Source organism: Protopterus annectens, chromosome 6.part0, assembly GCF_019279795.1.
Source record: "Protopterus annectens isolate FY-2018-M chromosome 6.part0, PAN1.0, whole genome shotgun sequence".
In the NCBI taxonomy this organism is placed as follows: domain Eukaryota; kingdom Metazoa; phylum Chordata; order Ceratodontiformes; family Protopteridae; genus Protopterus; species Protopterus annectens.
The window spans coordinates 1,776,506,632-1,776,522,168 of record NC_056737.1 but is presented as its reverse complement, the minus strand read 5'-3'; the positions used below and the strand labels follow the sequence as shown (position 1 = coordinate 1,776,522,168).

Genomic DNA, 15,537 nt, shown 5'->3' with positions numbered 1-15,537 from the left:
ATTGCTGCAGTCCTTACACTTGGGTAGTCCGCTGTCCTCGGTCGGCCCGAATATCAAAGTATAAGGCTGACGTCGGTCAAGGCTCATTAGACTGACATCAGGACGTCAGGGTACAAATGCGCATGACCGACGTCATATCCTCAGTCTTTTTTGCCGCATGGTCCGATGCAGAAGCAGCGTTGCAAGTGCCGTCGCTTCTGAAATTTTTCGAGTTCGAGTTTCAGACCGAGTCAAAGTTGGCTAAGTACCCGTGGGGAATATTTTGCTTTTTCTTGCCTCAGTGGTTTACCGGATGTCAGAAAAAGTGAATAACTGTATTTCTTGTGGGAAACAGATACCGCATAGAGATTATCATACCTTGTGTATTCCTTGTTTAGGGCCTGAGCACGACGTTGTTGGGTGTCGCTTTTGTGCTAGATTCAATAAGCGCACTATTAAGAGAAGGTTAGATTGAGCCAGGTTAGTCTTTGGGAAGCGGTGCAATTACACTATGCCGTCGGATGCTCCGGCGTCCGCTTCTTCTAAGAAGCGCAAGGGTAAAGCAGCTAAGCCCAAGGTAGACGAAGTCGTCCGCATCGGACGCCGGTTCTTTAGAGGTATCGGTGGAGCCGGTGGTTCCACCGGAGGTTTCTCTGGAGGCCCAGGGGGAGACCTTGTTATTGCAGGATGTGGCCTCTCAGGAGGCAAGTCAGGCTGAAGGGGCTTCTCAGGTTACTGTACTCCCCTGTGGTTAGGCCTTCTGTTTCTAAGGCTTCTCCCAGAGGCAGGCCAGGTTTAGCTTCAGTTGGTGTCACTCCTAGTTCTTCAGGATCTTTTCCCAAGAAGCATATGCTTAAAATGGCAGAAGATTTGATTACCTTAATTAGAGGTTCTTTGCCCCCTCCTGATAAGAGGCCTAGGGTGGAACCTGAGTTGGGGAGTTTTGAGCAGGCTTCAGATGTTTCAGAGTCTTCGGCTGAAGACTTGCAGGAGTATTCTCCTTATTCTGATTCTGATGTGGATGATTCTACTCCTTCTGCTTCTCCTCCTGAGGATTTTTCTTTTTCAGAGACCCTCCATTCCATGAGGGAGCATTTTAAGTGGGAAGGTCAGGATTTCTCTGATTCCAGGAAAAGGCTTAGGGAATTTCTGTTTTACCCCAGCATAGGCCTTTGGCTATACCTCCTGTTCTGGATGTTGTGGAGGATGTGTTTGCAGAGGCTTCTCTTAATCCTGATTCCTTGCCTCCTGCTCCTGTTATGCCGGATAGGTATTATAGGGTGCCTGAAGCTCATAAGTTTCTTTTTAAGAGTCCTAGGGCGGACCCAGAAACTGTTAGTCAGGGGCCTAAGGGTGTTAAAGCTTCTGTTGTTAAAAATCCGGTTCCTCCAGATAAAGAGGCTAGGGCTTTGGATAGATGGGGAAAGAAAGTTTATACGTCTTCCACCCTAGCTATGAGGGCTCTAAATTGCCAGTTTCACATGTTGAAATACCAAAACTATCTACTGTCTCAATTGAAGTCTAAGGTAGATGCTCTGGTGGAAGGTATTGACTGTAAAGAGTTACAGGATTTGGTACATGTCTCTGAACAAGTGGGTAAGCATTCTTTGCAATGTGGTTTTGATGCTGTACAGGCCTCGTCTAGGGTGGCTGCCACAGGGTCAGTTCTTCGCAGGCACGCCTGGCTGAGGGATCAGAATTTATCTGACCATGTTAAGACAAGGATTTTGGATGCTCCTTTACAATCTGATGTGTTATTTGGTTCACCTGTTGAGGCAGTCTTAAAGAAAATGGAAGACAAGGCTAAGTCTATGCAGACTGTTAAGGATTTTTTGCAGGTTCAGCCTCAAGTTTAGCAGAAATTGGCCTACTAAAGGGTGGACGATCCTTCTTATGATTCCCAGTCTAGGGCAGGTCTAGACGGGGTAGGGGCAGAGCTCAGGGCTCTTTCAGGCCTAGGACAGGAGTTCACCTGCACAGTCTTCGGGTGAGGGCAGGGGTCAGTCCTTTCGTAAACAGACCCAATGACCTACCTTTTCAGCTGCCAGAGTCTTCTCGACTGGCAGCACCTTTGGGAGGAAGGTTGGCACTTTTCAAAGAAAATTGGAGTTTAATTACCCAAGACAGATGGGTGTTGGATATCATACACCAAGGTTACAGGTTTTATTTCCATACCTTACCTCCCTTCAAAGGCATGCCAGACGTTCCTCCTCAGCAAAGAATAGAGGCTCACAAACAGATTTCTCTGCTGCTCCAAATAGGAGCCATTCAGCCGGTCCCTCTGTCAGAAGTGGGCCTAGGATTTTATTCTCGCCTGTTCCTAGTACCAAAGAAGGGGAACACGTGGAGACCAATTTTGGATTTATCTATCCTCAACACTTATCTGGACATTCTCAAGTTCAAAATGTTGACGTTACAACAGCTTTTACCTCTGCTGGGCAAAGATCATTGGATGGTGACTCTGGATCTCAAGGAGGCTTACCTTCATGTTCCTATCAGGCTAAGTTGCAGGAAGTATCTACGTTTCTGGGCTGGGACTTCTCATTATCAGTTCTCTGCATTGCCCTTTGGCTTATCTACTGCGCCCAGAGTATTCACGAAGGTTCTGGCTCCAGTGATAGCTTTCTTCAGACTAAGAGGAATACAGATCTATCCTTATTTGGACGATTGTCTGATTCTGGCTCAAGGAAAAGAAGAACTTCTTCATCATCTACACTATGTGATAGCAGTGCTAAGATGCCTGGGGTATTCTGTGAACGAAATAAAGTCCAGTCTAGTACCCTCTCAGGACATGTGCTTTCTGGGTGTGAGACTGAATACAGCATCCCAGATGGCCTTTTGACCCCGGACAAACAAAAGAATCTTTCTCTTTACTTCCATCACTTGTCTCATCAGTCCAGGCTGACTGCAAGGACAGTCCTTCAAGCCTTGGGGTTCATGGCATCTTGTATTCTGGTGCTTCCCAATGCCAAACTGCATATGAGGAAGCTGCAATGGTATCTCAAAATGTATGGACACAGCACTGCCAAGATTTGGACACTGTCATTCAGATAATACCTTGCATTCAAAAGGAATTTTTGTGGTGGGCTCAGGAATGTCACCTAAACAAGGGACTCTCTGTGACCCGCCAGAGGCAAGTCAGATTCTAACGACAGATGCCTCAGACAAAGCTTGGGGAGCTCATCTAAATGGAAAGTGGATACAAGACACGTGGCCTGCCAGACTTCTACATCTACATATCAACCTGAAGGAGATGTTAGCAGTCCAATTTGCATTAATAGCTTTCAAGGATTTACTTCTTCCAGGGCAGGTGTTGATTCTAACAGACAACACAACTGTCATGTGGTACATCAACAAGCAAGGGGGAACACATTCTTATCCTCTGTGCAGACAAGCAATGATTTTGTGGGAGACTGCTCTCAGTTTACAGCTAAATCTTCAGGCAAGGTTTCTGCCGAGCACAGAACTCCTTAGCAGATGTGTTGAGCAGACAAATTATGGATCCCCACGAGTGGAAATTGGATCCTCATGTATTTCAGAAATTGACAGTGTCATGGGGAACTCCAGACATAGATCTGTTCGCTTCTCCACTAAACTACCAGCTGCCAAAGTTTTGCACAAAAAGTTTTCATCCCACAGCTTGGAAAGTGGATGCTCTTTCATTCAATTGGAGCAATCTTCATGTGTATGCCTTTCCACCTCTGCCTCTCCTCCCAAAGGTACTTCTGAAGGTCAGACAGGACAAGCCAAAGATGATTTTAATAGCTCCAGATTGGCCTCGACAGCATTGGTACCCACTACTGAGAAGTCTGGTACGGGAGCCTCCATGGCCTTTACCTTCGATTCCACACTTGCTGACTTAGGAGAACAGTCATTTACTCAATGTCAAACTTCACTCTCTTCACCTGACAGCCTGGCATATTCTGTTTTAAACCCTGGAGGGCTTCAGCTTCCACAGCAAGTTTTGAATGTTATTTTGGAAGCCAGAAGGCCTAGTACAAGGAAAGTGTACGCAGATAAATGGAAGAGATTTTTATTTTGGAGTGCAGCAAAAGCATTTGATGTTTCTAAGCCTAATTTAAGTGTGGCTCTTCAATATCTTACTGAGTTACTGGACAAAGGTTTGTCCTTCTCTTCTATTAAGATTCATGCTGCAGCAATTTCTGCTCACTATGATTGTGACCCACCATTGTTTTCTCATCCTTTGTTTAAGCAATTCCTTAGAGGGGCAAAGAATATAAGACCCCACGGAGAGCTCCTACTCCTGCTTGGGATCTCAATTTTGTGTTGGAGAAACTCACTCTACAACCTTTTGAGCCTGCAGCTACTGCTGAGTTGAAATATTTATCATGGAAGACTGCTTTTTTGTTAGCCATTACCTCTGCGAGAAGGGTTTCTGAATTACAGGCCCTTATGGCAGTTGAGCCTTTCTTAATTTTCCATAAGGATAGGGTATCTTTGCGTACTAACCCTTCCTTTATGCCTAAAGTGGTTTCTAGTGTGTCTTTAAACCAAACTATTCATTTGCCTACCTTTTATGCAAACCCCCAAAATAAAGGGGAAAAGATTTTGCACACTTTGGGTATACACAGGCAGTTGCGATATTATTTGAGCAGAACTAAAGGGTTCAGGCAGTCTCAGCAGTTATTTGTTTCTTTTGCTTTGAGTTCTCAGGGCAAGCCTGTGTCAAAACAAACTATTTCAAAGTGGATTGGGTTTTGCATTGCTTTCTGTTATTCCCATCATGGCAAGGAGGTTCCAGCTGGGATTAGGCCTCATTCCACTAGGGCTACTGCCACTTCAACAGCTTTTAAGGGGAGTGGCAACTAAAGATATCTTGGAGGCAGCTACTTGGAGTTCTGTGCATACTTTCTCTAAGCATTATCACCTTCCACTTTACTCTAAATCTAGGGCTGGTTTTGCCACTGCTATTTTACAGGGCATTTTGGCAGCTCCTGCTTCTTTATAGTTGTGCCAGCCTCCCTTACCTCTGCTTTGGGATTCTACCCAAGTGTAAGGACTGCAGCAATGTGAGATGAAGAACATAGTACAGTTTTGTACCTACCATAAATATAGATGTTCGAAGATCCACATTGCTGCAGTCCAATTTACCTCCTCCTTCCCTCTGTAGTTAGAGGCGGTTGTGTGGGTTGGATTGTAAATATTGTGTATATTGTATATATTGTACATATTATTAGTGCTAGGATGGTTGGTTGTTGGTTTTGTTGTCTTTGGGTTTTGACCTTTCTTGTTGGGGTCTTCTGACATCTGGGGCAAGAAAAGACTGAGGATATGACGTCGGTCATGCGCATTTGTACCCTGACGTCCTGATGTCAGTCTAATGCGCCTTGACCGACGTCAGCCTTATACTTTGATATTCGGGCCGACCGAGGACAGCGGACTACCCAAGTGTAAGGACTGCAGCAATGTGGATCTTCGAACATCTACATTTATGGTAGGTACAAAACTGTACTATTTTCAACATGTTGACAAGCAAATGGGGAGCCCAGATATAGACCTGTTTGCCTCCCCCCAGAAGTTTCAGTTGAAAAAACTATGCGCAAGAACTCCCCGCAGACAAGCTTGGAAGGTGGATGCTCTGTCCTTCAGCTGGAAAAACCTATTAGTTTATGCCTTTCCTCTTCTGTCTCTGCTCTCCAAAGTACTACTAAAGATCAAACAAGACAAACCAAGGATGATTTTGATTGCACCAGCCTGACCACGCCAACACTGGTACCCCCTCCTGCGCAGTGTGTCCCAGTTGGCCCCATGGCACCTGCCTCAGACTCCTATCTTGCTGTCTCAGCAGGAGAACCAGATTCCGCACCCTCAGCTTCAAACACTGAACCTAGCAGCCTCCCAAATTACCTAAGCTCTCCTTTACCATCCCTTTGTAAACCAGTGATGGATGTCAATTTAGAGGCAAGTAGGCCTTGTTCTAGAAAATCTTATGCTGAAAAATGGAAAAGATTCTGTGCCTAAGTAGGCCTTGTTCTAGAAAATCTTATGCTGAAAAATGGAAAAGATTCTGTGCCTGGAACCAATCTCAAGGGATGAGCACAGCAGTGCCCAATTTACCTTAGATTTTACAATACTTAACTGAGTTGCTTCACAAGGGCCTGTCTTTTTCCTCAATAAAAATTCAGGCCTCAGCAATTTCAGCTCATTATAACATCTAATCTAAAACTATCCTACTTACATAGCTGTCCTTAAATATCCTTTTCTCTTTCTTATAATGTTTGATTACTCTAAATAACATATGCCTGTGTTTTGTTTTCAAAAGCCATGAGTACTCCTTGGTATAAGTGTTAATTTTATGTCTATTATAAGTTTGATTCCTTGTATAATATTGTCCTGATACAGTATATTTTGTATACTACTTCTCTTTGCATTGCATGTAATAGTTATTATCTCTCTGAGGAGCTTTTCTCCCCGGGCCTCTGCTGAAAATGGAAATATATCCAGTCAGACTAGCCCGGTTAACAAATGTAAAATAAAAATAAATAACACAGAACCTCCCCTCTTCTCTCTTCCACTGCTCAAGCAGTTCCTCAGAGGGGCCAAAAATTTAAGATCACCCAGGAGAGCTCCAACTCCAGCCTGGGACCTTAACTTTTTATTGGAGAAACTCACCCTTCCTGCTTTCGAGCCAGCTGCTACTGCTGATTTAAAATTCCTTTCTTGGAAAACAGCTTCCCTTGTAGCCATCATTTCAGCAAGAAGGGTATCTGAATTACAGGCCCTTATGGTAGTGGAGCCTTTCATCGTCTTTCATGCAGACAGAGTGTCCCTCAAGACCAATCCCTCTTTCATGCCAAAGGTGCTATCCTGTGTGGCCTTTAATCAGTCCATTCATTTGCCAACCTTCTTTCCTAATCCACAGAACAAAGGGGAACGGATACTGCACTCCTTAGATGTGCGCAGATGACTTAGATTCTACTTGGACAGGACTAAACCTAAAAGGAAATCTGAACAACTGCTGGTGGCAATTGCTGCAGGGACAGAGGGAAAGGCTATTTCAAAGCAAAACATTTCCAAATGGATAGGCCATTGCATTAATTTCTGCTATAAGCACCATGGAAAACCTATCCCACAGAGGATCAGACCCCACTCAACCAGGGCTGCATCTACCTCTGCAGCCTTTCTCAGAAGCGTACCTACCAGGGACATCCTAGAAGCTGCTACCTGGATTTCTGTACATACTTTCACCAAGCATTACCATTTTTCACTTTTCTCTAAATCTAGAGCTGGCTTTGCCACTGCAGATGTTCATCGTGCATACAGCTGCAGTCATCACACTTGGGTTATCCTGCCGTCAGGCGGGTCCTTGGTCGGCTGAATTCCAAAGTCTAGGTCCGGCGTCGGTTGACGTCGCTTCTTCCCTGACGTCAGTGCGGCAGGGGTATAAAAGAGGCAGCCAACGCCATTTTCTTCAGTCTTTCTTGCCGCGCGGTGCCCGAAGCAGAAGCAGTTCGCAAGTGCCGGTCGGCCAGCTCCTGAGATTTACGAACAGTATTTCAGTCGAAGTCTTCTTTAAAGCTAAGTACCCCGTTGGGGAAACTTTTCTTGCCTCAGACCGATGTCAGACAAAGTTAATAATTGCATTTCTTGTGGGAAGCAAATACCGCATAAGGGTTTTCACTCTTTCTGTATACCTTGCTTAGGGACAGACCACGACGTCTCGGCCTGCCGTTTCTGTGCTAGGTTTAACAAGCTCACTATTAAGCGCCGGGCGGAGTTCGCCCTTCATTTTTTTGGCAAAAAATTTAATTATGTCATGTCGTCGGATACACCAACGCCAGTTTTAGGCAAAAGGCGCAAGGATAAGGACCGACATCCGAGGCCTGCACCAAGTACTGAGACCACGCTTAGGCCGACTACCGGTTCTCAGCAAGGCACCTACGCAGCCCCTGACTACCGATGAAACTATTTTACCGGTGACTTTAATACCCGAGGTCGCAGGTTCCTTGGTCTCCATTCCCACTGCAGATACCGACGCCACTCTTGGCGGGGAAACCGAAAATTTAGCGAGGCCTGCCATTTCTGAAGGCGTCTTCAGGCCTACCACCTTTTCTATTAAATCCTTCACTAAATCTAAAGCTGCAATGAAAACTAAAAAACAGGGTCCTCAGACCTCCTCTCAAGGCCCCATGCCTAAAAAACAGATGCTTAAAATGGCTGAGGATTTGATAACTCTCATCAGGGGTTCTCAACCCCCCTCAGACAAAAGACCCAGGTTGGAGGAAGACTGCCCTTCCTCAGGCCAGGCTTCTATTGCCTCAGACCATTCTGAGGACCAGGATTACGCCTATTCCCCTTTTGAAGATTCTGATGCTGAGGAGTCTATTCCCTCGGTCTCCCCTCCTGAGGACTACTCTTTTGGGGAAACCCTGCATACATTGAGAGAGCACTTCCACTGGGAAGGCCAAGATTACTCGGATTCCAAGAAAAGGCTCAGGGAATTTCTACTGCTCCCCCAGCATAGGCCCCATGGCTATCCCTCCTGTTTTAGATATTTTGGATGATGTGTACGCAGAAGCCAGTCTTAATCCAGACTCTTTACCTCCAGCCCCTGTTAAACCAGACAGATATTATCGGGTTCCTGATTCTCACCATTTCCTTTATCAAAGCCATACTGCTGACCCAGAAACAATTTCACAGGGTCCCAAGGGGATTAAGGCCTCTACTGCTAAAAACCCTTTACCTTCAGAGAGAGATTCCAGAGCATTAGAAAGGTGGGGGAAAACGGTGTATACTTCAGCCACTTTAACCATGAGGGCATTAAACTGTCAATTTCATATGTTAAAGTACCAACAGTTCTTCTTATCTCAGCTGAAAAACAAAATGACACAAGCAGAACAACCAGATTTGAAAGAGTTGCAGGATTTGTTGCATGGAGCAGAGCAAGTGGGGAAACATACCTTGCAGTGTGGTTTTGATGCTTTAGAGGCCTCTTGTAGAGCTGCTGTCACGGGGTCTGTCATATGTAGACATGCTTGGCTCAAAGAGCAAGCCTTACCAGATCATGTCAAAGCAAAGTTATTAGATACACCACTTCAGAAAGATGTATTGTTCGGTGTTAAAGCTGAGGAGATACTAAAGAAAATGGAGGAAAAAGCGAAATCTATGCAAACAGTTAAAGATTTCTTGCAGGTGCAACCTCCACGCTTCAGCAGAAACTGACCTTCAAAAAATTGGTCCTTTCCAGCCACGGACAGACCCCAAAGGGGCAGATACAAAACTCCCAAGGGGTCGAGGACAACCTCAAGGATCTTACAGAGGTAGACAGTGGCAAGCACCAACCCCAAGAGGTGGAGAAGATAGACCACAGTCATTTAGAAAACAGACACAATGACTTCCCCCTATGCCTGCCAAACAAAACTATAATGGCAGCACCTTTGGGCGGAAAACTGGCATTATTTTCAAAAAACTGGCACATTGTTACAAAAGACATATGGATTCTGGCTATCATAGACAGAGGCTACAGGTTCTCCTTTCACACCCTTCTGAAAATGAGAGGCATGCCAAACCTGCCACAAAATCAGAGGGCAGAGGCACAAAGACAAATTTCCACTCTCATGGCTATGAAAACTATTCAAGAGGTACCTGCAAAAGAACAGGGTCAAGGTTTTTACTCAAGACTATTTCTGGTACCAAGGAAGGACAAAGACTGGAGGCCGATCTTAGACCTATCTATTCTAAACACATTTCTAGAGGTACCAAAATTCAAGATGCTCACATTACAGCAGCTTCTTCCCATGCTGGGCAAGGAGTCTTGGCTGGTAACGTTGGACCTCAAGGAGGCATACCTGCATGTCCCTATCAGACAAGATTGCAGAAGATACCTCAGATTTCTTGCAGGTTCAACCCATTACCAATTCTCTGCATTGCCCTTTGGCTTATCTACTGCACCCAGAGTGTTTACGAAATGCCTGACATCAGTGATTGCCTTCTGGAGACAACAAGGAATACAAATCTACCCATATCTGGATGACTGCCTGATCCAAGCGGACAGTAAGAACGTTCTATTGCAGCATCTGGCGTTTGTAATAAAACTATTAAACTTTCTGGGTTACACAGTGAACAAAAAGAAATCAAAACTAATACCTTCTCAACAGATAATTTTCCTGGGTGCCAGCTTAAATACAAGAACCCAGATGGCCTACCTCACACCAGACAAACAAGGGCAGCTGTCTCAATACTTCAACAAAATGGCAACTTTAACCAGACTAACTGCAAGGAAAGTCCTGCAGGCTCTGGGGTTCATGGCATCTTGCATCCTACTAATACCATGTGCAAAGCTGCATATGAGGAAACTACAATGGTACCTAAAAAACTTATGGTCTCAACACAGCCACAGCTTGGAAACTATTATACCACTCATTCCATGCCTTCAAAAGGAATGTTTGTGGTGGGCTCAAGCATGCCAAAGAAACACAGGTCTCCCTTTCTGTTTACCTCAAGCAACTCAAACCATCACAACAGACGCCTCAGACTACGCCTGGGGAGCACACATGGCAGATCAGTGCATTCAGGGAAAATGGTCCCAAAAAGAGAAGCACCTACACATCAACCAAAAGGAGATGCTAGCCGTGCAAAATGCTCTTATGACCTTCAAAGACCTTCTGCATCCAGGCCAGCTGTTAATAAGGACAGACAACACCACAGTCATGTGGTACATAAACAAACAGGGGGGGGACTCATTCCTACCCCCTGTGCAGGCAAGCTATGACCCTGTGGAACACAGCACTGGAATTACAAATTCAACTACAGGCACAATTCCTGCCAGGGAAGGAAAACACACTGGCAGACAACTTAAGCAGAAATATAACAGACCCACACGAATGGAAGTTGCATCCTCAAGTCTTCTCAAAGATAACTCAGGCATGGCGACAGCCAGACATAGATCTATTTGCTACCCACAGAAATCACCAGTTGGAGAAATTGTGTTCAAGGACCTATTATCCACAGGCCTGGAAAGTGGACGCACTCTCTTTCAATTGGACAACATTGACCGTCTATGCCTTCCCGCCTCTACCTCTACTGACCAAAGTTCTATTAAAAACCAGAGCAGAGAGGCCACAAATGATTCTCATTGCTCCAGACTGGCCACGACAACACTGGTATCCCCTCCTAAAGAGCCTGTCACACTCACCACCATGGATCCTACCTCTAGTTCCTCTTCTGTTGTTCCCAGCACAACTACAAAACCCTTCACAGCCAGCTCAAAACCTTAAATCTAGCTGCATGGAGAATACCTTAATTATCCAAAAGACTCTCCTCTCCAAGGAGGTGCAGGATGTTATCTTGGAGGCCAGGAGACCCTCTACTAGAAAAACCTACTCCGCCAAATGGAAACGATTTTGTTCCTGGAATCAAGAAAAGGGCCAGAATCCTTGGGTAATAAATATTCTCCAAATTTTACAGTACCTAGCTGAGATGTTAAACAGTGGCCTTTCCTTCTCCTCCATCAAGATCCACGCTTCAGCCATTTCAGCACAATACAATACAGATCCTCCTCTATTCTCACATCCTCTTTTAAGGCAGTTCCTCAGAGGGGCAAAAAATATAAACCCCCCATGGAAACCACCAGCCCCAGCTTGGGACCTCAACTTTGTATTGGAAAAGCTGACCCTGCCTTCTTTTGAGCCAGCTTCTTCAACAGAGCTACAATACTTGTCATGGAAAACAGCCTTCCTTCTGGCTATTACCTCAGCACGCAGGGTTTTGGAGCTACAGGCCCTCATGGCTGTGCAACCATTCATCATTTTCCATCAGGACAGGGTTTCCTTACGAACCAACCCTACCTGCATGCCAAAGGTAGTATCCAGTGTAGCTCTGAATCAGACTATTCATTTACCTACCTTTTATCCAAATCCACAGAACAAAGGAGAGAGGCTACTACATTCCTTAGATATTCACAGACAACTTCATTATTACTTGGACAGAACAAAGTCATTCAGGAAATCTGAGCAGCTCTTTGTGTCCTATGCTACAGGTGCTCAAGGAAAGGCTATTTCCAAACAGACTATTTCAAAATGGATAGCCCACTGCATACGCTTTTGTTATTCATTTCATGGAAAATCAGTGCCTGTATACATCAGATCCCACTCCACCAGGGCTACAGCTACCTCTGCAGCTTTCCTCAGCGGGGTCCCTACCAAGGACATTTTGGAAGCAGCTACTTGGAGTTCAGTGCACACTTTCTCCAAACACTACCACCTTCCACTATACTCAAAATCTAGAGCGGACTTTGCCACAGCAGTCCTGCAGAGCATCCTAGCCCCTCCTAATTCCACTTAGTACCTGCCACCCTTACTTAGCTTTGGGATTCTTCCCAAGTGTGATGATTGCAGCTGTATGTACGATGAACATAGTACAGTTTTGTACCTACCGTAAATGTAGATGTTCGAGTGCTCATACAGCTGCAGTCCAGGTTACCCTCCCTCCTTCCCCTCTTAGGACAGGCCTTATGACAAACACCTTTAACATACAACCTCTTTGGGGTGTTCCTTTATGGTGTATTTGCTTGCAACTACTGTTTTGATTTATCTACTTTGTATGTTTGCATAATATCATGTTTTGCCTTCCTTTCTGGGGGCACCTGACATCTGGGGCAAGAAAAACTGAAGAAAATGGCGTTGGCTGCCTCTTTTATACCCCTGGTGCACTGACGTCAGGGAAGAAGCGACGACAACCAACGCCGGACCTAGACTTTGGAATTCGGCCGAATGAGGACCCACCTGATGGCAGGATAACTCAAGTGTGATGACTGCAGCTGTATGAGCACTCGAACATCTACATTTATGGTAGGTACAAAACTGTACTTTTTGCAGGGCCTTATAGCTGGTCCTAATGATATCTGAATTCCTCTTCCCATCCTTAGCTTTGGGAATCTACACAAATGTAATGACTGCAAGAGTGAAATACTAAGAACATAGTACAGTTGTGCACACTTACCATAAATGTAGATGTTCGAGTGTATTCACTGTTGCAGTCCTGGTTACCCTCCCTCCAGCCCCCTGATTTTTTTTTTTTTTTTTTGCTATAACCCTTCTCTCCTTTTCAATGCTTAAAAGCTTTTTGGTGTATTTGCTTTTTTGTTTGAGGTATAACGTTGTATATTTATAGATTTAATTGCTTGCCATTAGAAGGGCACCTGACATCTGGGGCAAGAACTGATGTAATGACGTTAGTTGCATGTTTTATACCCCTGATGACCTGACTTCACGGAAGAAGAGACAGCAACCGACATAGGACCCGAGACTTTGTTAATTAGGCCGACTGAGGGCTACTGCAAGCAGATAACCCAAATGTAATGACTGCAACACTGAATACACTCGAACATCTACATTTATGGTAAGTGTACACAACTGTACTTTTTAACAACAGCTCCATTTATCTGTTTAAAGATTTATGGTATTTGTGACTGGTGCTGGAATTGTGTTTTAGAAAATATTCACATATAAGTAACTAAAATTTTAGCTAAGCATCAGGTGGTGTTTGGAATATTACTTTATGTTGGCATGTGCTAAATGCAAGCCACTGTAATTTTACCAGGTATCAGATTCCCTTATATTTGCTGGGTAAAATACATTTTTTTCTAAATATGAGAACTGCAGTGCATGATCAGGATATACTTGGACTTTCTTGAAATTATATCGGAGCTAACAAAAAAAAAAAAAAAAAAAATCTCCATAAATGTAATATTTACTGACATTGTAAATATCTTCCAAACATCTATCCTGTATTATAGAATAAAATGATCTGTAATATGAAGACAAAGCTGTGCACGTTTTTTTACCTTCGATCCCAGACTTGAGTACTAGGCTTTTCTGCTAGGCTCTTGAGTCATTTGTACTTTCCTTGTACAATTGCAGTCACAAAAGAATAACTGTACGTGAATTTGAACAGCATTTGGAAAAAAATAAAATACAAAATAAATAAAATAATTAAAAAAAAAATTTACAGGGGCAGCCCCCCCCCCCCCCCAACATGAAGATGGCTGTGCCACTCCCTAATGTATATAGACTCCAAGGTTGCTCCTTGACAAGGAAGAGAGAAGTCCCCAGTATGGCCTGGCAGTCACACAATATTGATTGAACATAACTGGTAGTCCTTAGTGTTTTGTGAACTTGTTCCTGACTGCAGTCTGTAGTAGATAGCATTTTCTTTTTGTCGTGTAAAATGTTACGGCAAGTATTTCTTCCCGAGGTAGTTTTTAACTTCTGTTTTATAAGCTTCTGGGATGTGGGAAAGAAGGTACAGTGGTAGGTTTTCCATAACCGTAAGGGTTTTGAAGCGATATTGGATGCTTCAGATAGGTTTTTTTGTAATAAGTAAGTAGTAGTTTTACAGAAAGGCTTCATTGAGAGTATATCCTACTGGAATATTGCTTGTGATTGAGTATTTTATTATGAATGGAAGCTGGTTTGGGTCATTTCTGTATATGCGTCAAGTTTAGGAACTGGTCAAGTTACAGTCTATTTTTAGAGCACTCCTGTATTGAATCTCGATAGGTATATTAAATTCAAAACTTTTTATTTTGTTAAATGTCTAGTTTGGATGACTGAGTTGTTTGCATATTGGTTAGGACTCTTGAACCAGGTATTTCTTGGGAGACTGTAGCTGCTAACAGATTTATGTAGCATCTCAAACTCTGTTTTAGTGGACTGTGTTGATTAGTAGTGAGATTTTGCTGTCATGGACTCCTAGTTTATTATGAACAGTTGATGGGTGGTATCAGGCTGTAATGGTGTTTCCTTTTTTTACCTTAGCAGTACTACATTCACCAGTTCTGAATCCGTTATTTCTTGATTCTAATAGTATGCAGATCCTGTTGCTGATCTTTTGGATAAATGGGGTGCCTTCCGTGCACGTCTGTTCCGCGAGTCCTGCGTGTTCCATCGAGGGAATTATGTAAAGGATCTGAGCCGGCTGGGCCGAGACTTGAACAGAGTGATCATAATCGACAACTCACCAGCTTCTTACATCTTCCATCCAGAGAATGCAGTGAGTTTCCTTAGGCTTCTTATTACTTTTAGGATTGTAGTGTTGTAAAGTCTGGAGAAAAAATACTGCAGTTCTTCATTCCTTGTCCCCCCAACATTTTCATTATGTATACTGTGTATTTTTTGTTCTTGTTTCCATCTTTCTTGAGGCTCTGTGTATGTGTATGAAAAAACTGTTGGAAGCCACACGGTATTTTATTTTTTCTTTTGTTTTAGAATTAGTGTTTGACATGTATTTTACGTAACAGCACACAATGAACTACAGTTTTGACAACATTGATTATATAACCACTGAGTAACACATTAGAGCTTGCTAAACTTAGTTAGTTGTATTGCAGTAGGTGCTGCATTTGCAGGGATGGGGCTTGTGAATGTCTTGTGTAACCATGTGACAAGAGTAAAGGTGGCCATGGCCCAGCAGGTTTGAGGTGTTCTCAATAGCTCTTGATTAGTAGGCTCATAGTCAGGTGCTTTCATACCACAGCAGAACATTCCCCAGTCCGTGTTGTAGGACCACAGTGTTCTCTCCTCAGCAGGTGTATGTAGC

The 15,537-nt window shown here is 43.9% G+C and overlaps 1 protein-coding gene across 1 annotated transcript in view; it reads left to right on the top strand.

Annotated features, from left to right (window-relative positions):
• Positions 1-15,537, top strand: part of LOC122804932 (carboxy-terminal domain RNA polymerase II polypeptide A small phosphatase 1-like) — a 773,332-nt gene that overhangs the window by 634,510 nt on the left and 123,285 nt on the right. Inside the window, exon 6 of the mRNA XM_044075150.1 lies at positions 14,806-14,991. Within this exon, the coding sequence (XP_043931085.1) occupies positions 14,806-14,991 (186 nt within the window). The remainder of the gene's footprint in view (positions 1-14,805; positions 14,992-15,537) is intronic.